Below are 25,693 nucleotides of genomic sequence, written 5' to 3'. Positions count from 1 at the left end.
CAGAGTTTGGTTTATTTCAAGGTAAGTGCATTATTCTTTGTGAGGGGTCTCCTGAGAGTAAATATGGAAAACAATAGAATGGGGAATCTTGAGAAGAGGGAAAAAGAGAAAATGTAGAGAGTTTAATTGAGAAAGAGGAAAGAAAGGAGGGGCAGTCTTTATCAAATTCTTTTTACTGAGTTTCCATACATTAATCAAATTTATCACTTAAAACCCACATTTTTTTCTCCCTAACTATAGCCTGAATTAATCTATTCATTGATTTTATAGTTATAGATAGTTCAAAGTAAATCTTTCACAGTGACAGGTACTTTTCCCTTAGAGCAGGACTCACACACTATGATCCTACAGCATAAAAGTCAAGGGCTCAGAACTAACACCATTTTCATATAGACTCAGAAAACAAGAAAAAGAGAGATCCATATGGGAATGTTACTGAGCTGAGGAGAAATGGAAGCATGGATGCTTGACCACATAGACAATAAAATCAGGTAATTGAAAGAGACCCTTATCAAGACTGGCAATAAAATCAAGAGTGAAGATTCTTTTGTCAGGCTGGAATAGGGGATCAGCATGATCTAGGTATTAGAGTGGGTTAACTGCTGGAATAAACAGTCCCCAAATCTCAGTGAGTTAGTACAGATTTATTTAATTATTTATTCATTGCTCAAGTCCAGTGCAATTTATGAGATGGTTAAAAGGAGAGTGCTTCATGAAATCATTCAAGATTAAGACTCTGTCCATGTAGTCACTCTGTCATCATCTAGGGTCTCAGTGTCCTCCTCTGGGTCCTGGTAAACAAGGAAAGAGAGAAAGATCTAATGAGTTGGGCCTGGGTTCACATTCCACTGGCCCGAACCCATTCACGTGACTACATTTAAATGCAGAGGAAGCTGGGGAAATTTGTGTATCTGTGAACCCAAGGAGAAAGTAGAAATAGCTTAGAGAACACTTTCCAGTCTGCCATGAGGGATGGAATACAATAAGGTGGTGAAGTGCAAAGCCTAAGATTTAAGTTCAAAATGTCAAGTTCACAAATGTAAGATATAGGTGGCTTGGCTCAGCAGTTAAGACAGAAACAAAAACAAATCGGGTTGGAAAAAACGTGGGGTTCTGGTTGGCCATAAGATTACTGTTTAGCCAAGAATACTTTCTTCTTCAAAAAAAGGAATGCGGGACACCTGATTGGCTCAGTCAGTTAAGGGTCCGACTTTGGCTCAGGTCATGATCTCATGGTTTGTGAGTTCAAGCCCTGCATCAGGCTCTGTGCTGACAGCTCAGAGCCTGGAGCCTTCTTTGGATTCTGTGTCTCCCTCTCTTTCTGCCCCTCCCATGCTCATGCTGTCTCTCAAAAATAAATATTAAAAAAATTTTTTTAAAGGAATGCAAATGTGCCAACTATATTTCAATAAAAAAATAACAAAAATTTAAATGAATTTAGTATACAACTACTAAAACAAAAAAGGAATGAAATATTCAGGTGTGTTAACAAAGGAAATATATTTCCTTTACATACACACACACACACACACACACACACACACACATATGAAAGATCATAGACTATCTTCACTCTTTTGGTTAGCTGTGTGTCCTTGACTAGGATACTTAAATTATCTAAGCCTCAGCTAGCTCAGCTATAAAATAGGACTAAAGTTGTGGTGTATATCAGTGTATCAGTTAACTACTGCCATAATTATGGACTTAAACATAACCCCCATATTCAGCTTCAAACAATATCATTTTTCTCGCTCATGTATCTGGAGGTTGACTGAATTAGTATGCTTCAGGCTACAGGTCTGCAAGGGGGCCATGTGGTGTTTTCTCCAATGATGTTTATCACGGGTCTCAGGTTGAAAGAGAAGCACTTGCCACTAAGTGGGGGAAGCAGTGCTCATGGCCAGGGCAGGCAGGCCAGAAAAAAATATGCAATGCCTTTTTAGGTCTTGGCCCATTGTTGGTGCCTGGTCACTTCTGTCCATATCTGTTTGTCCAGAGTGAAGCCACATAGCCAGTGTCAATGGGGAAGGGAAATGAGGTCCATCTGTATGAGTGATGGGTACTGTGAAGTCACATATCAAAGGGCATTCTACAGTAGGTGAGAATGAAGATTCAATCTGCCACACTGATATTTATAAGGTGGTGGTGATGATTTAAAAGTATGTAAAGCATCCACTACCATGACTGGTAACATAAGGGTTCAGTAGATAGACACAATGATGATAGTTACAATGATGATAATGATGTATTCAGAAATTGTATCCTATACTCTCCATGGCTCGGAACACAGCTACTGAATTGTGTTTAATTTTGGTTGCCATCTTTAAAAAGAAACACATTAACAAGCTAGATTGCATGCAGAGAAGTTTTAGCATAAGAGCCTAGGAATCTAGAAGCTATTGAAGGAACAAAAAATACTTAGTCCAAAGATCAGTTCACATAAGAGGTAAATACACCCAAATTCCAGAAGGGCTATCTCATTGCAAAAGGAATAAACTTGTAGAACAGTGGAAGGAGCTGCCAGTCTGGGGGAATTCTCTTAGAGTTAAGTAGATAATGGGAAGCCCATGGACATTTGCTGGGGAGAAGCATGGCACGGGCTGTTAGCTTGCTGAGCAAAGACACGCACGACGGGAGGCAAAGAGTAGTGAGCAGAGCCATTTTATCCACAGTCGAACAGATGAGCTGTGGGGAGCAGGTTGGGAGGTCAGAACAGAGCTGAGGTTTCTGAGTGGGAAAACACAGATCTTAGCTCCCCTTTCAGTTCATTCTGGTCTCACAGATTCACTGGCCCTTCATTCCAATGAGTGTGTTGTATTTCACACTGATTCTACAAACACACTGCTCTCAGTGCCCTCTTCAATCCCCCAAGTCCCAAATGGACAGTGTGAGATTCGCCAAGCAGTGACCCAGTCCTCCTCCTCTAAGCTTGAGTCTCCCCTCCCCATTTTTCCCAATCAGCCTTAATTAAACTGTTTGAAAGCTACAGCTTGATTTTAATTAGAGCAAAATTGGGAAGATTAGAATGAAATTGGCCAATCATTGTTTACGGGCCGTTGTTTGAGAACACAGCAGGCTGCTAAATTACCTACATGCTAGGCTTCTTGAATTCTACCAGATAGTGGGAAGGACAGGGGCACAGGGGCATTGGGGGAGGGCTGGCCCCATCTCTGCTCTGGTGCCTCCTAGGGTTGCATGGACTGAGGTATTATTTAACCAGCGGGATCCTGGACTGAAGCCTTCCTGTCTTGGAATTTCTCCCTGGTTAACAAGGCCAAAGGATTTCCTGGGAAGTATGATAGAGGCGTACCGGGATCCCTGAACTTGAGCACAGGTCATAGCCAAAGGCAGAAAATCATTCATGAGGTGGTCTGGTTCTTGTCAAACTCTACCACTGATAAAAGGAGACTTGGGTCACTTTTTTCAGTTTCTTTGTCTCTTCATTTTTAGCCTATAAAAGGTTAATAGTTGAGTAATGATATTTCTGCTTCCTTTTCCCCAAGGTTCTTGTATAGATAAAATAGTTGAGCTTGTGTGAAAATTGTGTACAAACATTTTTAAAAAGGAAAGGAAAGCTTACACCAATGTAAGAGATTATGGTTTTTATTATAATTTCTTTTTATAGCTCAGATTAATCATGTCTTATTCATTATAGCAGTAAAGGCTCTAATAGCTAAGTACATTACAGTAATCTGTTGTTGAGATAGAAATCTCCTGATGATGTGATGTGTCTAGAAATACTGCCTCTGTACAGGAGCCAAAACATGATATATCCCTCAGTCCCTAAAATTGTCCAGCTAAAGAATGTGAAACCATCTTAGGTATCTCAAGACTGAGGTAAATAACTCAATGGTGGCCCGAGTCCTGTGGTGGGAGCAGTAGCCCTGGATGTGAGGTATATTGGCAGAAGGATGAAAAAAAAAAAAAGGCTTCTTTGTGATCTGGGACTCTTCAGGAAAATAAGCAGTGCAATCCTCTGTGGTGTTTATTGAAATTCCTGTGTCAAATTGGCAAGTCTCAAGCTAGCTGGGGAAAGGCAACTCTCCAAGAGAAAGGTGAGCTCTGAGAACAAAGACGTTTGCATTTATCCAGAACTGGTTGGTATGTGAGAAATTTTCCCACGGTCATTGGTTGACAGTTCACATAGACAAAGTAAAGTCACAGGAAAAATGGAAAGAAAACTATTTGTGTCTTTAGCTAAGGCCAATTCATCTTTTTTTTGTTTGTTTTTTGCTCCAAAGTTCTTAAATATTTAATTCAATGACCTGTCCTGGGTCTCCCTTCATTTTTCAAGGAAAACCAGTCATATTTGTTTTTCTTCCAAGTATGGTTCCTACCAAAAACCACCTTTTGGAGAATGAGAACTCAGTCCCTTCAGCATTTGGCAGTCCCTTTGAACACTGAAGGTTGGAGGAGGGTGGCCCCCCAAAAGAGGTTATTGGAAATAGATCAGGAAGGCCAAAGAAGAGAGAAGGACAGTATTTCCTATCATGACAGCCTACTCTTTCTGCCGTTGTTTTAAAACTGGTGCTTGGAGGTGGGCATCCTGGGCTCCACAGCTGGCATAAGACTTCTCCCCAACCTCTCTGGGAGTCCCAGCGCCTATTCTGAGAACTGCCGCCTGAGTGAGCAGGTGACGATTGGTTAGCTCTGCTGGAAACGGCATTGATTGTCTCCCCAGTAAACACAACCTGGGGTCTAACTCAGGAGGAACAAATGGGCTCCTAATACTCAAGGACATATTGATGCTGGGACGGGGTTGTGCCAAGCCTGCAAGGGGGCCACCCCAGAGGGGGTGGGTAGAGCTGCATATTCAGGGTACAGGAAATGAGACTTTCCAAATGACAGCCATAGTGGTGGCCTTGGAAAGGTGCCTGAACATGCTTTCCGCACAGAAATGGAAAGATAGGTCTATTGGAAAACTGGTAACTATTAATTCACTATTAGCCCAAGGTCTCGGCACAAGTACCTGTGTGGTAGGTTGCAGTGTTCATGATTACTAGATTTCAGCCTCATTGAGGTATAGTTGTGTTTTTATTTTTAGACTGTGGATTTCCTTGTAAAATACTCTCTCCTTGAAGGCTTCATAAGGAAGGGAGGTTTCTTAGGTAATGTCTCTTCACGGGGGCTGGATCAGTATTCTCAGTTTACAAGCCAGAAAGGTGGTGCTTCCGCACTGAGCTGCTGGAAACAGCACCGGGATGGAAGATCCCCAGCTGTGCTCTTTCCAAGTCTTTCAGAGCCAGGAGCCTGGGGTCTTGCAGGGGGGCACACGTGCTGCCAGAGTTCTCATTGACCTTGTATTACTTGGAAGAACGCAGTGCCATAGCGTGGTGGGTGACATTAGACTTAGAGGCTGTGACTTGGAGACATTCTTTACTTACAACTTTCAAATTAGGAACACCTTGTAGCCAGTTAGTATTCTCATCAGAGCCCCTTTTGCTTCAAACCCAGAGCTGGTCCAGTCCCAAAGTCCTGCAGAAGCTCCTGTTGCCCGAGCTTGGCATGGCTGTGATTCTGCTTTCTTATTACAGGCCCTTTAGGTTCTGGGAAAATCCCTAAGTTCGTGGACAACTAGAAACGTCATTTGTGGGCGATCTGGACCATTAGGGTTGAGCAGTGTGGGACACAGAAAGCTACCATCGTTTCAGAATATATAGAGAGATTTTGGATTTCGCCTACCATCTTCTCTGTGTTGGTGTGTACAAATGCTATAACACACTGGGTTTTAGCCTCCGGTCTGGATTATACCTTTCCTAAATTCTGTTTTGGTTGTTATTAATAACTTTAGGGGCATGTTAACCCTTTGGCAAAAATGTATGTTGTTCACTCTGGGCTAATCTAAAATATGGTGGAAAATGGAATCAACTTCTTACTTACAGCAGCCTATTGGAGCACCCTTTCTGGGTACCACTTGAACAGCTTTGCAGGTGGAGTCCACGTTGGAGTGTTCTGGTCGCCCTTTGCTTTAACCGGGGAGCCCTTTAGTGGTCTCTGCTGTTCTAAAGGCACTTTCCACAGGGGCTTCACCACTGTTGGAGACGTTTGCTCTCTCAGACTGTTTACTGCCTGACAAACGCAGTGGGGGAAGATTTTAAGAGAAATGGCTAAATTGAAATGGAGATTTACTTGATGTCTTAATTGAAACAAAGATGATGGCTTAATTGAAGTAGTGTGTTAATATAATTGATATATAGAAAACATCCTTTTCCTAGGGAAAAAAAGAGCCTTGATTATTTTATTACTGGAAAAAAACTGCTAAACGAGAAATCGGAAATGAACATTTATTCTCTGAATAGCTCAGGCTGCCTTCCAGTATTGCCTTCTGAGGTTTTCAGATGCTGGAAACAACCAGGTTAATAAGTTCTGTAAGTACATTTTTACCACTTTCTGGCTCAAACTTCTTTCACAGATGTTTCCCCCATTATTTTGATTCAATGAAGGGCCCCCAAAGGGCAGGGAAGAAACTTAGCGAAGTAGAAGAGAAAACCACCAGGCACCCTCCGAGCCTGAACCTTCTTGCCAGCAGCTGAGGCCTATGCCTAATTCTGGGCTGATACCTGCACAAAATCGTGGTTGTTCTTTTGGGTCTCACAGGGTTGGTAGACTAGCATGGTGCTAAAAACTGTGGACTACAAAGCCAGATATCTTCTATTTAAACCCTGACTCTGCCACCTACTGGGTGTTCCCCAGTGGGCAAATTAACTTATTTGTGCCTCAATTTCCTCACCCATAAAATGAGGATAATAATATTTTCCCCCTTGTAGGGGTGTTTTGAATATTGTATTGGTTAATGCTTGTAAGATGCTTGGAATGCTTGGCACATACTAAGAATTCATTAAATGTTAACCATTATTTTTTATTATTTGCTCATAAAATGCTTCCTAAGACAGTATCATTCACTTTTTCTAAGTCATTTGTTATTCTGTGTTATGATTTCCTGAGAGGCCATAGGAGTTGGAATCAGGCCTTTATCTTTGATTTCTCCCATGGTACTCTGTATATGGACTTGATTTTAACTAGGTCTCAATTTCTCCTTCTGCAAATGGGTGTGCTGAAGCCACCTTCATCCAAAAAGGTTTTGCTTTGCTGTATGTATTTTGGATGTACAGTCAATTCATGTTTATATAGAGAACCAAAGGAATGAAATGTCCCAGGTGATGAAATATTTTCATTGAAAGGTAATAAACATTTAAAAGTAATTAGAATACCATAAAATACACTTAGTCTACACAAGGGAAAATAGCGTTACAGAAACAGCAGTGAGGTATTGACCTGGGTTTTAATCTCAGCCACTTTCTAATTCTGTAACTTCATGCAAATGATTTTCTCAACCTCTCCGGGTCTCGCTGTTGCTGTTGTCACCACCATCATGGTTGTTAAAAGCACTTGTGGTGGGGTCAGGACACTAGCTTTTTGTTCTGGTTCTGGTACAAATTGGTTATATTGCTTTAAGCAAACTGCTTCCCTCTCTTGTTTTGCGGTTTTCAATCATAACGTAAGAGGAGAGGAATAGACCTTCTCAACGGGTATGCTTGCTGGCACCTGGTGGTACTGCAAATGGATATGGATAGGTATGGGCATGGCCATAGGTTGACCCTTCTGCTCTTGGGGCAACTGGGCAAAATCTGGGCAGCATATTTTGCTTATTTCCTCTTGTCTGATCCCAGTGCATCCCATGGAGAATTTTCAATGTACACAATAATATGAAAAAGATTGGCAAATAGGACTAAAATGTTCCTTTTAATTCTAATAGCCCAAGTTTCCCTCTTGTTAGTTGAGTGACATCAGGCAAATTAGTTTTCTGAGCTTCCACAGCTTGGTTCATTTAAGTAAGATGTGCTCAAAACTCTTTCTGGTTTGGGTAAAATATATATTGTCCCAAGTCTGATGTTGGGCAAAAGAAGATGAAGACTAAGCAAAAGTGCCTAACTCCAAGATTGTTGCTTCTTTTGGTGACCTTGAACCTTAGGAGTGTGGCAGAAATTGTTATACCCATTGTAGGGGGGTGGGGCTGCTGATCATTAACATTAGATATAAACCACAGCCAGAGTCTGGATGGGGGCTCCATACTCACTGGACTCCAGAGTGTTGACCATGGGTTCAGAATGTACCTCAGGGTTTGGAAGTTGTCCATGTCCACTGGAAGAGGGCCCAGACTCAGTTTACCAAAGCATAAGAAAATACCATCAGTGCCTTGACTTACATATTAAAAATGCACAAAATCATCCCTGCAAATTATATTTCTATAAATCAAATCTAATTTTCCCATTGATATGCATACACATTTAGGATGCTTTACTTTCATTTCAGATCAATCATGAATTGGTAGTTGCTCCTATGTATCTCATCTTGTAGCTTTTTTTATCTAGTTGTCAATAATTTGCAAACAATTAAAGGATTAGTAGAGCTATGACAGTAAATAATTGACTATTTTGAATAAGTAGAATAAATGAGAGAATCTCCCAATCATTCAACAAAGATATACTGAACATCCATTATTGTGTTGTTAGAAGCACTAGCATTGTTCTATTGCTGTTGAATAAGACCAAAAGAATCAATCTTGCCTTAATAGAGTTTGTTTTCTGCGAGAGAAAGAAAATTTAAAAATTATTATGACAGTGATGAGTGCTAAAAAAGATACATAAAGCAGAGCATGGGACAGAGTCTGGGAGAGAGAGGGTGCTCTTTGAGATGGGATGGTCAGGGAAGGCTTTTTCTAGGAGGTACTCTTTGGCAGTCTTGAATAAAGAGACTAAGCAAGCAATGTGAACACCAATTTTTATTTATTAAATTTAATTAAAGTGGGAGCTCCCTCTATGGTAAGGTGATCTTTCCTTTTGGTGAAGGTTTAGACCATTGTAAGAAATTATGAAAAATGGAAGAATGCCTGCTTTTTATTTCTCCTAGTAATTTAATTGATAGGATAGAAATTCTTTATTAGTTGATGAAGCCTATGTGTGGCCTACCACAAAGCAGGGAAGCTGGGTTTGGTATCAGATTAAAAATACCATCACCATGATCCAAGTCAAGGAGCTTACTGCCTGTGCTTTCTTCTGAGTTTTATGGTTTCAGGGCTTAAGTTCAAGTCTTTAATTCATTTTGAGTTCATCTTTGTGTATGGTGGAAGATAGGGGTCAAGTTTAAGTCTTTTGCATGTGGTTACTCAGTTTTCCCATTACCATTTACTGAAGAGACTGTCCTTTCCCCATTGTATATTTTTGGCTCTTTAGATACAAATTAATTGGCCATATATGTGTGAGTTTTGTTTCTGGGTTTCCTGTTCTGTTCCACTATCAATGCGTCTGTTTTTAGGCTAGGCCCATAATGTTTTGATACTATAGCTTTGTAATGTAGTTTGAAATTAGGAAGTGTGATGCCTCCAGCTTTGTTCTTTTTCTCAAGATTCTTTGGCTATTTGGGGTCTTTTGTGATTCCATACAAATTTTAGGATTGCTTTTTTTCTATTTTATGGAAAATGCCATTGGAAATTTTACAAGGATTGCAATGAATCTGTAGATTGCTTTGAATAGAATGGACATTTTAACAATATGGATTCTTCCCATCCATGAACTATCTTTCCATTTATTTGTGTCGTCTTCAATTTCTTTTATCAATGTATTATACAACTTTCAGTGTATAGACAGACCTCTTGCACTCTTCATTAAATTTATTCCTAGGTATTTCATTCTTTTTGGTGCAAGTGTAAATGGGATTATTTCTGTAATTTCTCTTTCTGATATTTTGTCATTAGTTTGTAGAAATGTAACTTATTTTTATATATTGATTTTGTGTCTTGCAACTTTGCTAAATTTGTTTATTCTAAATTTTCTTTGGTGGAGTCTTTAGGGTTTTCTATATATGATATGTCATCTGTAAACAGACAGTTTTACTTCTACCTTTCTGATTTGGAGGCTTTTTAATTCTTTTTCTTGCCTAATTGCACTGGTTAGCACTGCCAGTATTATGTTGAATAAAAGTGACAGAAGTGGGCAACTTTGTCTTGTTCTGATCTTAGAGAAAAAGCTTTCAGCTTGTCACCATTGAGTCTAATGTTAGCCATGGGTTTGTCATATATGGTCTTTATTATGTTGAAGTATGTTCCCTCTACACATTTTTTGTTCAGGGTTTTTATCGTAAATGGATGTTGAATTTTCTCAAATGCTTTTTTTTTGCATCTACTGAGATAATCATATGATTTTTATACTTAGTTTTACTAGTGTGATGTATCATATTGATTGACTTGCAAATGTTGAACCATCCTTTCATTCCTGGAATAAATCCCACTTGATTATGGTGTATGATTGTTTCCATGTACTGTTGAATTCAGTTTGTTAATAGTTTTTTTGGAGATTTTTGCATATATGTGTATCAGGGATACTGGCCTATAACTTTCTTTTCTTGTAGTGTCCTTGTCTGGTTTTGGTATCAGGGTGATGCTAGCCTCATAAATTGAGTTTGGAAGTTTTCCCTCCTCTTCCATTTTTGGAAGAGTTTAGGAAACACTGGTAGGAATTTTTCTTTAAATGTTTGGTAGAATTCACCAGGGAAGCCATCTGATCCTGGACTTTTGTTTGTTGGGAGTTTTTTTTTATTAATGATTCGATCTTCTTTCTAGTAGTTGGTCTGTTCAGATTTTTCTATTTATTCATGATTCAGTCTTGGTAGGTTGTTTCTAGGAATTAATCTATTTCTCATAGATTGTCCAATTTATTAGTATATAATTGTTCATTAAAGTCTCTTGTGATCCTTTGTATTTGGGTGGTATCATTTGTAATGTCTCCTCTTTCAATTCCAATTTTATTTATTTGAGTCTTCTTTTTTTTCTTGGTTAGTCTAGCTAATGATTTGTCTATTTTTCAAAATCTTTTCTGAAAAGAAGATTTTATTTTCATTGATCTCTGCTATTGTCTTTTTAGTCTCTATGCCATTCCTTTCCAGTCTAATCTTTGTTATTCTTTCTACTAACTTTGGGTTTAGTATATTCTTCTTTTCTAGTTCCTTGGAGTGTGAATTTGGTTATTATTTAAGATCTTTATTTTTTCTTAGTGTAGGCATTTATCACTATAAACATCCCACTTAGAACTACTTTTGCTGCATCACATACATTTTGGTATTTGTGTTTCCATTTTGATTTGCCTCAAGATACTTTTTTATTTCTCCTTTGACATGTTGGTTATTCAAGAGCATGTTGTTTAATCTCCATGTATTTGTGAATTTTACACCTCTTGTACTTTCTAGTTTCATTCAATTGTGGTTGAAAATGATGCATGATATAATTTCAGTCTTCTTAAATCCATTAAAATTTTTTTTGTGACCTAACACATGATCTACTCTGAAGAATGTTCCATGTGCACTTGAGAATAATGTGTTTTCTCCTGCTATTGAATGGAATGTTCTACATATATCTGTTATGTCCATCTGGTCTAATATGTAGTTTTAAGGCTGATGTTCCCTTGTTGATGTTCTATCTGGATGGTCTATCCATGGTTGAAAGTGAGGTATTGAAGTCCCCTCCTATCGTTGGAACTATTTCTCCTTTCAGATCTGTTAGTGTTTGCTTGATATGTGTAGTTGTTCCCATGTTGGGTGCATAACTATTTACAAATGTTGTATTTTGAGGAGTTGATCCCTTTGTCATTATATAATGCCCTTCTATGTCTCTTGTTACAATCTGGCTTAAGGTCTACTCTATCTGATATAAATATAACTACCCCAGGCTTCTTTTGGGTTTCCATTTGCATGGAGTATCTTTTTCCATCCTTCACTTTCAGTATAGGTGTCCTTAATGCTGAAGTGAGTCTCTTATAGGCAGCATATAGTTGTTGCTGTTGTTTTTTTAACCTATTAAGTCACTCTGTCTTGACTGGCCATTTGGCCAGTTAGACATGAGATCAAGTGATTGCTCATCATGCTGCAGTGGGGTTTGGTATAGAAAACACTTTGACAGATATCCCGTACTTTAATTAAAGTCTAGCATTTCCTGTACAAAGGAAATAAATGATAATGTATTATTATGAACTTGCCTTCTTAGATAAATAAAGCCACACAATGGGAATTTTAAAAGACTTTGCTGGAACCTTGAATTATTAGTCGTCTCTTTTCTTTTGTTTCCCTGGTAATATTTGGCACATGCCCCTCCTCTCTGTCTCAGTCTCTATAGTTAGATGGGAGAATTCTATAGGTTTAAATTGGGCATGGATTTTTATTATTTTGGAGCTCTTTTTATTTTTCTGCAGCCCTGTCATTTGTAGTCCATGGATTTGGGGAGAAAGTTAGACCAAACTTCAGCACTGTCATAAAGAGCAGAGTGGGGATAGGTGAGAAGGTTGAGAAGACCTTGAAGTTTGTTGTTCCCTAAGGCAATGGAGCTGGTCCTTAAGAGTATAATTTGAAAGGCTATGGAAAAGTACTTTCTCACTAATGGATGTGATCCTTTCAATTTCATCCCAGGACAGATTCCCCTTGGAAATGTGTCCCTTTCAGTGAGGATCAAAGTATGAAGATTAAAGATATAGATGGGACTAGAAAGGAATTTGGAATTTTGCCATCTTATAGAATAGGGCTTCTCAAAAGATGGGTTCTCTTAGGTCTTTTCAGGGTGTCCATATTGACATCTGCACTGATGGCACGAAAACTGTGGTGAATAAAACTACTGGCATCTGTGTTTGAATAAAGGCAGTCTCACCAAATCACACCAGTCATCTCCATCATTACATACTTGCACCTAAGCACACACACACACACGCTTGTTTTTATGCTAGATTCACATAAGAACGTCCTTGAAGCAGTTAAATTTATTAATTTTATTAGATCTTGACCCTTAAGTATACACCTTTTTTTTAAAATAGGCTCCATGCCCAGTGTGAGCCTTGAACTCATGACCTAGAGATCAAGAGTTGCATGCTCTACCAACTGAGCCAGCCAGGCACCCCTACACATCTTTTTAATATTTTGTATGATGAAATATAAAGTAAACATAAAATGAGTCTAAGGCTACTGAAGAATGATGATTGTCTCAGGGAAAGATGCTTTTGTGATTGAATTGTAAGCTGAACTAGTCGCGTTTTCATTGGAACTGAATTTTTCTTCAAAGAACAGCCAACAGATAAACTGTGGTTATTTAGACACTTTAGTGTCTGGCAAACATTTTCTCAAAAAATAAAGGGGGCAGGGATAAAGTAAGCCTACCTCTTCAAGGAAAACAGCTAACAGTATCTGTTGCCAATGATAAAATTTAAGCTTTCAAATGAAAATTAGAATTTTGGAAAACTTGTATTTGTCATTATGAGCTTGGTAGCAGTTCTAGTGCTTAGCAACTTTATGCATGGGATTTGTGATATTAACAAATACGGTGTTTTGACATTATATAATGAAGTATCACAATGTGGAAGACCTGAATAATTCAGTGATCCCATACTTTTTGGATGACCAATGCGTGATGTTTCAAAATCACAAAGGGTAAAAAGATCCATTCAAAATACAATATAGAACACTGGATTTTAATGTAATAGGGTATAAAAAGTGCGTTGGATGTGGTTTCAGATTCCACTCTGTAACCTTTAAGGAACGACATTTGTTGCATTTAGTGAATATCCACAAAGACTACGTAAGAATACATGCAGAAGCAAATATGAGAAAGTAGCCTTCTTCTGGTAAGCCAAATATTAAAGACACTTGCAAAAATGCAAAGTAATACCACTCTTCTTGCTAAGTTGGCTTTGTTTCAGAACATATGGTTATGGTAATAAAAATATGTCATTTATGTTATATGTAATAGATTTACTGCTGTTATCTTTAAGTGAACTAATAAAAAAATTTTCTGTTTTAATTTTTAAAGTGGTAATTATCAACAGAGATAAGCCGCATAAATATGGGGGACTCCTTCATGTGTTAAGAGTGTGAACGGGTCAAAAGTTTGAGAACCACTGTTGTAGACCATACTCCTCACTTTCAAATGGGTAACTGAGGCCATGATAGGTGATGCGACTCATCCATTGAGTGGCAACTGTGACTAAATCATGTCTCTGCAATCCATTGTTCTCATGTTTTCACTGTTTGCATAATTGTTTTCCCGTACTACACTACTACATGGCTACCTGCATATGAGTAAGCAAATCAGAGACTCCAGTGAGAAAGCAGATGGGAATAGGTTCTGATGGAAGTCAGTTGACAGCCTGGGAATGGGAAGCTGGGTGGAAGGCCAAACGGCCTCTTGCAGGCAGTGGGTGCCTCCATGTGGAGGGATGTGTGCTGAGGGGAGTGAGGAGGCTACAAGTGGAGGAAGAACATGACCTCTTTCAGATTTTATGTTTCTTGTTCTTAAATACATTGAGCTTTTCTTCATCCCTTGACTTTTCCTCCAGGGAGTTTGCCCGTTGGAAAGTAAACAACTTGGCTCTGGAAAGGAGGGACTTCTTCAGTTTGCCATTGCCTCTTGCCCCAGAATTTATCCGGAACATCCGCCTCCTCGGAAGGAGACCCAACTTACAACAGGTTACTGAAAACCTGATAAAAAAGTACGGCACTCATTTCTTACTTTCTGCCACCCTTGGAGGTAAGCAACATCATGATCTTACACTAATTGGCTGTCAGATCATTGAAAATAGCTTTAAGACCCAAGGAATATAGCTTGAGTCTTCCTGGGTCTTTGTTCTTCCTTGCCTGGTATTGCCTGAGAAATATTTTTCTTTCTGGTGCCTTTGAGAGCGGTATAATCTCTTGACATCCAAATTTACCTAGAACATTGCTATTTGCTTATAAGCATCCTCCTGAGGAGGGGGTGCGGGGTAAGGAGGTTGGGGGACTGACAGGCTCCTACTAAGCACTTGCCAGCAGGGGGCGCTCCTAGTTTTCTTTTGACAGAGCCTTCTCACCCAGAGGCTTTTCCACATCCTAATATTTGCTGTGGCTCTAGTTGTCAGACCCATGGGCAAAAAAGCAAATGTCCATTGAGTCCCTGACCCCTGCTTACCTCCCTAAAGACTGGTAACTGGACAAACCAATTCTAGTGATTCTGGGCTGGATAGGGACAAGGTTGGGAGTGGGGATGGTGTACCTGTGGCCAAATCAAAAGCTCTGAAGAGGCAGGGTTCTCTCTGCCCTGGGAAGAAGAAAGCAAGGTTTATTATAACATTTAGCTCACTGTCTGATGGACAAAAAGGATCTCTCCAAGGGTTCAGGCCAGCTGCCGGCATGTGGTAGGTGTTGAGTGTCTGATGGGGAAGAGGGCGGGTGAGCTTCAAGGCTTTTGCCCTTTCTGAGGGAGCAGAAATATCCATGGTGACTTCTCATAAACAACTTGAGAGAGAAAATTTTATCTCCCCCATGGAGGTAGATTGCCTGAGACTGAGATCAATAAAGGATGTTAAATGGATAAGCTGGAGGGGAGGGGATGAGCTATGGGATAGTTAAAGAATGAAGGAAAAGGAGGAGGGCCTCTCAGGCAGTGATGCCGGTCACCTTGGGCACTGTGTGATGAGACTGTTCTAAAGACAGTGATGAGGAAGAGGTTGTCAGCAGGGGCAATGGGCTCCCTCTGAGCTCTGACTGTTCTGGCCAAGGGTTTCATGTTCTAATTGGCAGGGGATTCAGAAGGCCTCACCAATGGACCCATGTTGTTTGCTTTAGGAGAAGAGTCCCTGACCATTTTTGTGGACAAGCGGAAACTGAGCCGCAAGACAGAGACAGCAGGAAGTGCACCTGTAGTTGGGGGCAGTGGGAACAGCTCTGCCGTGTCCCTGGAGACTTTGCACCAGCTGGCAGCCTCCTACTTCATCGACAGAGAGAGCACTCTGAGGCGGCTGCACCATATCCAGATAGCCACGGGGGCCATCAAGGTAACAGCCTGTGGAGTACTGGGAGAGGGAGGGCAGACAGCAGAGAGAAAGCAAGGGGGAGGCTAGGGTCTTAGCCAGCTACAAATCAGTCAGACCCGACTGATGGACATGGGGAAGAAGCTTTCTGAGACGAGGCACAACCGTCCCTAAAAGGTGGCCCAGGTCTTCACTTGCACAGCAGATAGTCATGTAGCTTCTACTGGGAGGCAGTCTCCAGCCAACGGACTATTGGTAGAAAGGCAGACAAGGTCCTTATTCTGCACCTGTTACGTTCTAGTGAGGGATGGGAATTTTACACAGGTAAAAGCAAAGTAATTTTAGATAAAGATAGAAAAGACAGGGTCATAAGGTATGGATTTCCTGGGGTGGGAAATGAGCAGCTAATATTAGCCAGATTGGTCTGGGGAGGGACCTTTGGGTTTAAACTTTGAGGCTGAGTCTGAATGACCTCAGGGAAGAGTATTCAGACAGCAAGAACAGTAAGTGCTAAGGCCCTGAGGCAGCAACCGGCTTGGTGCCTTGGAACACAGAGAAGACTGTTGTGACTATAGTAAGGTGAACAAGAAGACACTGGTACAATATGACGTTCAGAAGTAGACTGGAATCAGATTACGTGGCCATGAAAAGGAATTTTAATATGTCAAAGTGCAATGGAAAACACCCAGAGAGTTTTAAGCAGAGGAGTGATATGATGCCATGCATGTTGGAAAATGATCCAGTAGTTACTATAACATTAATAATCATAACCTCCATCCTATCTTCTCTACTTATATCTAGGAGAATTCTAGGAAAACTCATATTGTAATAGGGAAGAGAAGACCAATGACGATACTTGAGAATGCTGGATTATTTTATTCTAAATGTAAAGTTAAGATGGCAAGTAATGGTCAGTCTTATCTTATATTCTGCTTTTATCACACCCAGAATTTAGATGGTTTTGTTCATTTGTTTATTGGTTCAGTAGATATTTACTGAACACCTATTACGTGTCAGGTACTGAGAATCCCAGAGTGAAGTATACATATAAAGTCCCTGCCCTCATGAAGCTTAAATTCTAGTGATGGAGATATAATATAATGTCAGGTGGGATTAATGATATGAAGAAGTGGAGCCAGGCAAGAGGATGGAGAGGGATAGGGACACCACACTTTAGGGAAGACCTGTGTGAAAAAATGCCATTTAAGCAGACATCTGAATGAAGGGAGGGAGCAAGCCACATGGGAGTGAGAGCAGGTGCAATTGCCCTGAAGCAGGAGTGTGCATGTTACAATCCAGAAACACTGCATAATGTAGCAGGAGTGCCGTTACAAGAGGGGTGAAGTAGGAGATGAGGCTGCAGAGAAAATTTTATCTCCCCCTGACGGTAGATTGCCTGAGACGGAGATCAATAAAGGATGTGAAGATCATGAGGGCATTACTGATCAGGGAAGAGAGGAGAAAGAGGGATCCTGGAGACGGATGCAGTGACTATTGCAATGGTCAAGGGAAGAAATAATGGTGGCTCGCTCAGACAAAGCTGGCTGTATAGAGGTAGTGAAAATTTGGCAGATGCCAAGATATATTTTGATGGTAGAGCCTACAGGCTTAGCTAATAAATTAGAAGAAAGGACTCAAGATTAACTGCAAGATTTTTGGCATGAGCAGCAAGATGAACAGTGATTGCATTTACTGAGAAGGACAACAGTGGGGGAGATGCCAATCTGAAAGAAGCAAATCAAGAGCTTGGTTTTAGACACAGTGAATTTGACATTCCTATTAGACATCCAAGTAGAGGTATCTAACAGGCAGTTGAATATAAACACTAGGCTTCAGAGAGAAAGGTCATGACTGAAGATGTAATTTTGGCATACAAATATATACACACATGTAGGTGGTATTTAATATCATGAGAAAGGATGAGATGAGATCACTTGAGGAGTGAATGTAGCTGGTAGAGCAGCCCTAAGGCTGCCCAGCCCTAAGGCTGAGTTGTGCAGCACATCAATATTCAGAAATGGGGACTAGGAGAAGGATCCAACAGAGAAGGCTGACACCAGGCAGAAAGGTATGAAGAGAATCAAAGCCGTATCACAAGACGATATGAAGCAAGTGTTTCATAGAAGAAGGAGCAGACAACTGCGTTAGATGCTGTTAAACAGTCAGATAGAGAATGGACCTTCAATCTGGCAACATGGAGGTAACTAGCAACCTAGGTAAGAGTGGTTTCAGTGTCATGACAGGTACAAAAGGCTGAGTGCAGAAGGTTCAAGAGAGAAAACAAAGCGAGGAACCAGAGGAGTAGAGACAATTCTTTAAGGGTTTTGCTGTAAAAGCAAACAGAAAAAATGGGTGATAGCTGGAGAGTGGTATAAGGTCAAGAGAGGTGGAATTTTTGTTTTTAAGATGAGAGATACTCAAGAATCTTGGCATGTTGATTGAAATGATTCAGGAGAGGGGGAGAAAATGATGATTCAGAAGTGATAGGAGACAACTGGGCAGGCGGGAGGGGTGGTTCTTACACAGGAGCATAAACATCTCATCCTTTGTAGCAGGAGGCATTCAAATGCGCAGGACACATGTAGTAGGATGTAGACGTTGGGCGTCGGGATGCGGATGTCCCCTTCTGATTGATCCTATTTCCTTGATTACACAAGAAGCAGAGTCCTTGCCTAAAAGGAAGGAGAAGGGATTACTGAGAGAAGAATGCAGGGGATGGTTTCAGAAGAATAGGAGTTAGGTATTTTAATGGACTAGATAAATGTTGTGGGTTGTTGGGCAGCACTGAGAGCCCATTTGAGACCCATGGTCGTAATTACATGGGAACAGTCAGCATAGCTGTGAGTTTTATCAGCTACATTTGGCACTTCAAGTATAGGCAGGCATGGAGGAGGTGGAGAGTTGATTGAACAGAAATGTGTGTGTGTGTGTGTGTGTACATGAAGATGAAACAAAAGGGAGTTGAGAATATACACAAAGCAGTGATTGTGGTGATGGACCAAGGGATTTGGGACTGTTAAGGGACGGCAGGAAGTGAAAAGTTGGTTAGGTCAAAAGATTGGAAGTCTAAGTAGGTTTGATACTTGTTAGAGGGAAGTGACCAGGGGAAGTGCAAGTGTGTGATGATTTATGTTGAGATTGGAGAGAAAGTGCAATTAGCAAAACAAATCAGGTTCTGAACATGGCCATGAGTGTGGGTGGCTAAGACGGGGCTGGAGGACAAGATGAACGGAGAGGGGAGAAGGCTAGGGACCTGGGGGCCAGGGTATTAAAGGGTTTTCTACATGGATGCTGAGGTCAACAGGAAAGATACAAACCTTTTGGTGATAACAAAGACAGTGGTAAGCAAGCTTTAATACTGGAAATCCTTAACAACTGAATGGGACTAACAAGAGAAATAGACAGCAACAAGGAGGGGTCATGGGTGATAAAGTCCTGATGGTTCTGGCTTCAGAGGAGCCAGAGATGGCTAGAGAGGAGGGGGAGCAGTGTTCAGGATAGTTGCATCGCACCTCACTCCTCTGCCCAGCTGTGAGGTGAGGGAACACAGACAGCCACTGCTAGGCAAGACTGCAAGGGAACGCCTGTTTTCAGCATCTTCTGGACTGTGCTTAATGCAAAAAGATGAAGCAGACTCTTGAGAGGAGATCAAGGTTATGGAGGACCTTGCTGAAGACTGATCATGAGACCGAGCGAGCACGATGGAAGTTACCTGAAGAGGTCAGATTAAGAGAGGTGCAGTGTCTGGAGTGAGAGCCTGAGACAGGACAGTGGCTGAAGTTAACAGGGATTTAGGGTATCTTTGGGATTCTGGTCTCTGAGGCAGCTTAAAATGATGAAAGAAGACTATTAGTAACATGGAGTGGGTTTTACCAAGAAGACAGAACTCTGGGGAAGCCCCTTTCCCCCTTCAGTCCTGTAGTGAGTCGGCTGTGTCAAAGTGGGAGAAGAATTGGTCTTATCTGGAAATAAAAGGTAGGTCTGGGTCAACAACTCAAAGGTCCCATTAATGTGCCTTCCTGTCCTTTGACCTGACCAGCTTTTCACTTTCTTCCCCCCTTCATGGCCTCGTTTGCCTCACTATTTGCCTAACTTAGACTCCATGGTCCACCACTATAATCACGGCATTGGATATATCTTCAACTTGCCCCTCACTGCCTTCTCATGTCCATGCCATCCCCTTAATTCAGGACCTCATCAACTCTTGCCCAGTTTCCTTGCATTATCTTTTTAACTAGTCTTCCCGTCTCCATTCTCAGCTCTTCTCTCTTATCCGCCCTCTCTGCTGCCTGCATGAGTGCAAAGCATCATGTACCATCCCCCCCCCACCCCGTTTAAACCACTGCGCCCCAGCCACGGTGGCAGTGTGACAATGGAGAGAACATAGGGTTGAACCCAAAAGTCTTTGCTGTGCCACTGCTCATGTGGGCTGTGAGCAAGTTACCAAACTACTCTGAACCTCACTTTTCTTATCCTTAAAACTGTTCAATAATTAAAATATTTTTTACCTTGAAGGATTTCTGTAAGGATCAAATAAAAAAACAGAGAGAGTGCATGAGCCACAGCACAAATGGAGCTTGAAAAAGAAGAATTCCTCATCTTAACAAAACCATAAAGCCATTGAAGATTATCCCTAATGGTCTCTTTTGTCTCTTCTCAACCCGTTTCCCCCATCAACCCTTCACTTACAATTTCTATCATGTAGGCCCATCCTGTTAGTCTGTTTAAAAAAATTTTATTATTTTGAGTGAGAGAAGGCTGGGGGGCAGGGGGAGAGAATGAATGGAGGATGGGCAGAGAAAAAGAAGAGAGAGAGAGAGAGAGAAAAGAACCCAAGCAGGTTCCACACTGTCAGTGCAGAGCCAGATGTGGGGCTTGACCCCACGAACTGTGAGATCACAGTTCAAAATCAAGAGTTGGACTCTCAACCAACTGAGCGGCCCAGGTATCCCACTAACTATTAGTCTTTATTCAAAGCTCCTGCTGTTTGCTTTGCTTGTCTGTTTACATAAGTGTCTCTCCCTCACTCTTCTTTGCTCAAGTCAAAAAGGTTACTCTTTGGGGAAGCCTCTTCTGACTCCCAAGGTAGTTAAATGCTCTCTTTGGTGTATCAAGCACATGCCTCTTTTATAGGGCTTATCATTTGAACTATATTTGCTAGCTAACATGAAGTCCTTGAGGGAGGGACTGGTCCTTATTCATCTTTGGTTCCCAGTAGAAGTACAGAGCATATTCCATTATGGGTAATGAGTAAAGGTTTGTTGACTGACAGAATAAATGAATGAATGAATGAGTCACTGTTTTCCACATAGGTTATGCTCTTTTCAGTGTATGTACAAGGGCATATAAACATGTTTAGTTGAAAGAAAACAAAGCTACTCCAAGTCACTTAAGCATAAACATGGTTTATAAAGAGGACTACGGTGAAGACTATCACATATCTCCAAGGACAAGACACTAAATGTCCAGACACATGGGTCTTATAAAAGGGCAGTAAGGCTCCCAGGTTCCTCATTTCTTGTTGGAACACATGCCATCTTTTTTTTTCATCTGCTTCACCTTCTAGCTTCTTTTCCAAGTTCTTTCCTTTGTTTTTTTTCTAGACCTTTCTGTACGCCAGTGACTTCAGCTTACATTTAGCTCTGCCTTGCTCTGGAGCTGACGCTGACTCTGGCCCGGACTGAATACTATTTTTCTGTTTTATCTCTCAGCTGGTGCCATTGGGGCAGGAACCACTCTTGTTCACTGCTGTATTCTCAGTTCCTGGCACTTAGTAATGCTTGATGATTATTTATTCTGAATTTTAAGGGTGTCCACCATCACCCTTTAAATTGTTTCTCTCAGTGTCACAGTTCTGACTTCTCTGGAGGGAAGTTTTGTTCAGAGTTCACTTTAGTCCACTACAAAGAGTTCAATACATAGTCTGAAATATGGCTTACCGGACTCATCTCTTTGGCAAAGTCTGCAGGTGGCACAGTGAGAGGCAGGAAGGTACCCAAAGCCACCTCTATCGTAGTGCCTGGGGATGCACTTTCCAGAACTAGAGCCACTGCCCATCTCCCCAGAAGTGGGGCCGCCATCCTTGGAAGGTTCTTTTTGGAATTCCTCCAATCACACATGGAATGTGGGATGATAATTCATCTTCCACTGAGCTGATTAACCTGGGAGTTTTCTCTGTTGAGGGGTGCAATGTACTCCTTCCATGGGATGCAATTCAGAAAAACATGAGAAAACAGGATTATTTTCTCCTACCTCCACTCCTCCTCATCCTCACATAACTTAGCTCTAGAGAACCACGTGACCTGTCCAAGAACACCCTGCTAGACTGAGGAGCAACGGGAGGTCTCGGCTCCCTATCCCACCACCATGCTCACCTGATAGGGTTGACCTGCCCATTTTATCCTACTGTCAAATGTTCCACCAGAGACCATTCCTTTGCTTGATCACGCTTTTACAGATCCACATAGCAAGGGCCAGTAGGCTGGATGCATCCCGCAGCGTATCCCTGCTAGCTGATACTCCTTTACTGGGGCTGTAGCCCCTGCCACCTGCTTCCCTCTACTGAACATGCCTTTGCAGGAGTAGAGCTGGCTTCCACCAAGGCCATTACTCTGCATCGAGGTGGGTGGCATGAGGGGTTCTGCTCACCTGCTCAGCCTTGGGGAAGGGAAAACCCTCCAGCCTCTCTGCCTGTCTCTTATGTCTGTAAGCAGGTGTACTCTTACTTTTCCCCCCTTGTTAGCCACCTCTAGTTTACTAACATGCCCCTTTTATCTGACACATTCCTCTGAGACCCTACTGAACATCTCACTCTGTTGCAAGGTTTACCCTGCTCAGTGCACACCTCTCTTACAGGATTTGTCATGTTATATTCCAGCTGTGTGCATCCCCACTGCCACGTCCCCACACCCACAGGCATGGTAGGAGGGCTTGGAGCAGTTGGGACTCCGTAGCTTGCACACCACTTCTTCGCCGTGGCTGGCACGCAGTGAGGCACTAAATAGAATGCTTCGTAGGTGAAAGCTGGCTGCCTGGTTTAGTGGGAAACAAACTTGCTCAAGGGAGAAAGCTTGGGATCAAGTTTCAGTCTTGATGCTCACCACTTGACTTCCCAGCATCAGTGAGTTACCAGCTATTTGACTCACCTGTACCCAGGACTTAGCTTCAGCTGACAGGGCTACACCAGCTATTAGAATATTAAACCACTTCCATATCAGCTGGTAAACAGTCTGCACCCAATCACCTGGGTGTCATTGTAACCACTGTTCTCTCTCCCTTGGAGCCCCCAGGTTTCCCGTTGATGGTAACCAAGGGGTGAATGGACCTCGGGAGGTCTCCAGAATGCTGCTGGTACCACTCCTGGCACGTCTTCTGATTAGCCCACCCACTCCTGTCTTACCTGCTGATTAATATTGTGAATCCCACCCCTGTCTCTGCCATGGGGTTGGGGTGACACCCAATGACACAGTTCACATGGAAACGCTTGGCAAACTATAAACGGCTGAATATATACACTGTACCTCCTGTCCGTGATGCCTGGGAAGGGATCAGAGCCATTAAGCAGAGGACCCTGTTCTCATTGGCAGCTCACCCTCTACTTAATTGAAGTGTGGGGAAGGACTTGGTTTGATATGTTCCAGAGCTTACTGAAAAGAGCCCACACAAAAGTTCAGATGGGTCCCAGGATGGCAAAATGGAGTGGTTCTCACAAAGCATCCTTAAAAAGACTTGTCTGAATTCCTCAGCACACAGCCTGGGATTAAATTGCAGTCCTCTTAAGCACACACACCATCAGCTGTGTTCGCCCTGCCCAGCCCTATCGCTCACAATTAGAAGCCCATTTCTGTCCCTTTTAGCTTTGCAGGTGTCCCCCTAGGTAGGACAAGAGCAGCGGGGGAGGCAAAGGGCAGGGGGAGGAGAGCAGACTCACTGGAGTGAGTGTTCGCACGACCTAGTATTTACGGAAAATTGGATGTGCTAATGAACCTGAGATCCATCAGGGCTTTCTGAAGGCAGGACAGTCTCTGTCAACAGACCAATTAGCACACAATTATTTTCCCTTTCTAAAAGCTTATCTGAGATGCTCTTTGAATGTGTGTGCCTGAGTGAACTGCACTTTCCATTACCTCTATGGGCCTTTTCTATAATCTGCCAAAGCTGTCTGCCTCTGCTACAGAGAAAGCCCAGGGTTCTTTGGACTAACCCTCCAGAGACTCTGGTATTTTCATCACTTGGGGGAAGGGGCCTTTGGGCATCCTGTTACCAAGTCAGTGCCCAGGCAATATCTGCAAGAGGACCCTCTCCAGCTCCCTTTCTTCTTCCCATCTCCTTATATCTCTAGGGAGGACAGAGGTGGTTCAAAGCAGAATAGCAGTGGAAGGAGCAAGGACGTTGGGATCTAATGTAATCTGAGTGCCTTCCTCACTCTTGGAGATCTGGTGTGCCTCCTTATAAGGAAATGAGCTTGAGGATCACAGCCTTTGTCTCTTCTTCATGCCAGTTCTCATGGCGCAATTAACAAAGGGAAGCTACCCACATCCTTTCAATGCCTTTATCGATTTGATTGTCCACTTGTGGAACTAACCTTTGGGAGTAGCCAAGTAAAGGTCAAAAAACCACATCAGAGCCAGGCCCGGAACACTGCACAAGATGGCGGTGGTGGTGGGGAAGCAGATGGGTTGGCAGTACGTAGGTAGGGATTGTGCTGAGATAAAGGAGAGGAGAGTGGCTGTTCTCTGTTATCCTCCTTGAGGGGTCATCCTACTCCTACATAAGGCATGTAGCTCCCTCCCTACCTGGACTTGATGCTGGTGAGCGACCAGCTCAGGGGTGGGTGGATGGAAAAGCCAGTGCAAAACTCAATGACAGTGTGAACAGCTTAGATGGAGGCGGGGACAGGCAAGTGTCCCAAAGACCAGACCCACCCGCCATCTCACCCATCATCCCACCCTGCCATTCAGTCCATCACATTCCAGAAGACCCGGGCTAGTCCTCGGCCAGGGCTCCTCTTACAGGGACTTTAACACACCATAGAGATAAAGAAGACCTTACCTTGAAAGAAGCCTGGCTCTGCCTCCCCGCTGTAGTTTGACAGCTAGCCAATCACCCACTCACTCTATACAGAGACATTATTCAGCACCTGGTGCCCACCTGTGGAGGGAGGCAAGTGCATGTGTAACAGCCCGAACACTGGGATTAGAGAAACATGTTTCTACTTGTCTGGAAACTCCTTATGGAAGTGACTGTGCCTCACTCACTCAGTGTGAGTTCTGCATGCTCCTTGCATATTTGTTAAATGAATAAATGAATGAAAGAGTATATGAATGAGCTGAATGAATCCTAGTCCTGTAGGCAACTAGCCATATGACCTTGAATAAATCATTTAACTCATCTGGCCAAGGTCTTCCCATCTGTAATATTAGGATACTGTGATCTCAAGTCTATACAATTTGTTTTGCCCTGTGTTCACATTCTCAACAGAGGGCAGATCACTAAGCTATTTTGGATGAACTGCGCTGTTTACACTTGTTTTTAAAAGTGATGTCATCCAAAGGGCTTTAACTCACTTTATTTTCCTGAAGTCCTCTGATGTGCCCTCAGAGGAGACAGGAGGGACACTGACTGGGTGCTAGGATTCAAACGATAAGATCCCGTTCCAGCTGCGCATAGCTCTGTGGCCTGGCACACCATAACTCTTGGAACCTTGCTTTCCTATTTTGGAGAGTGCTGGTAGTGCGACTTGTTTCAGAGTTTCCGTAAGGGTTAAATGGGATGATCCTGGAGGATGAACTTGGCAGCTGTAGAGAGGTTGTTCCTGCCCATGTCATGGGCTCGGTCCCATTCTTTATTCAGGCTGGGTTTTTCTGCTCTTCATGCAC

General features: G+C 42.1%; 1 protein-coding gene and 1 long non-coding RNA gene across 8 annotated transcripts in view; one reads left to right on the top strand and one right to left on the bottom strand.

The window, feature by feature from the left end:
- The window catches only part of BRINP2 (BMP/retinoic acid inducible neural specific 2), a 125,961-nt gene that overhangs the window by 89,008 nt on the left and 11,260 nt on the right, over positions 1 to 25,693 (top strand). For both annotated transcript variants that reach the window (XM_027074281.2, XM_027074279.2), the window contains exons 3-4: positions 14,367 to 14,557; positions 15,631 to 15,839. In XM_027074281.2, coding sequence (XP_026930082.1) covers positions 14,367 to 14,557; positions 15,631 to 15,839 — 400 coding nt within the window. The remainder of the gene's footprint in view (positions 1 to 14,366; positions 14,558 to 15,630; positions 15,840 to 25,693) is intronic.
- On the bottom strand, positions 406 to 24,968 carry LOC106967955 (uncharacterized). Of its 6 annotated transcripts, none has more exons than XR_008293198.1 (5): positions 24,867 to 24,968; positions 24,396 to 24,519; positions 21,755 to 22,012; positions 18,338 to 18,487; positions 406 to 791 (listed from the first exon to the last, which is right to left on the bottom strand). It is a non-coding gene; the product is annotated as an uncharacterized LOC106967955 (long non-coding RNA). The 6 variants fall into 6 exon arrangements; XR_008293197.1 differs by lacking the exon at positions 406 to 791 and adding an exon at positions 12,787 to 16,112; XR_008293195.1 differs by lacking the exon at positions 406 to 791 and adding an exon at positions 12,787 to 16,064.

Source organism: Acinonyx jubatus, chromosome E4 (genome assembly GCF_027475565.1).
Source record: "Acinonyx jubatus isolate Ajub_Pintada_27869175 chromosome E4, VMU_Ajub_asm_v1.0, whole genome shotgun sequence".
Classification (NCBI taxonomy): domain Eukaryota; kingdom Metazoa; phylum Chordata; class Mammalia; order Carnivora; family Felidae; genus Acinonyx; species Acinonyx jubatus.
This window is presented reverse-complemented; position numbering and strand designations above follow the sequence as displayed.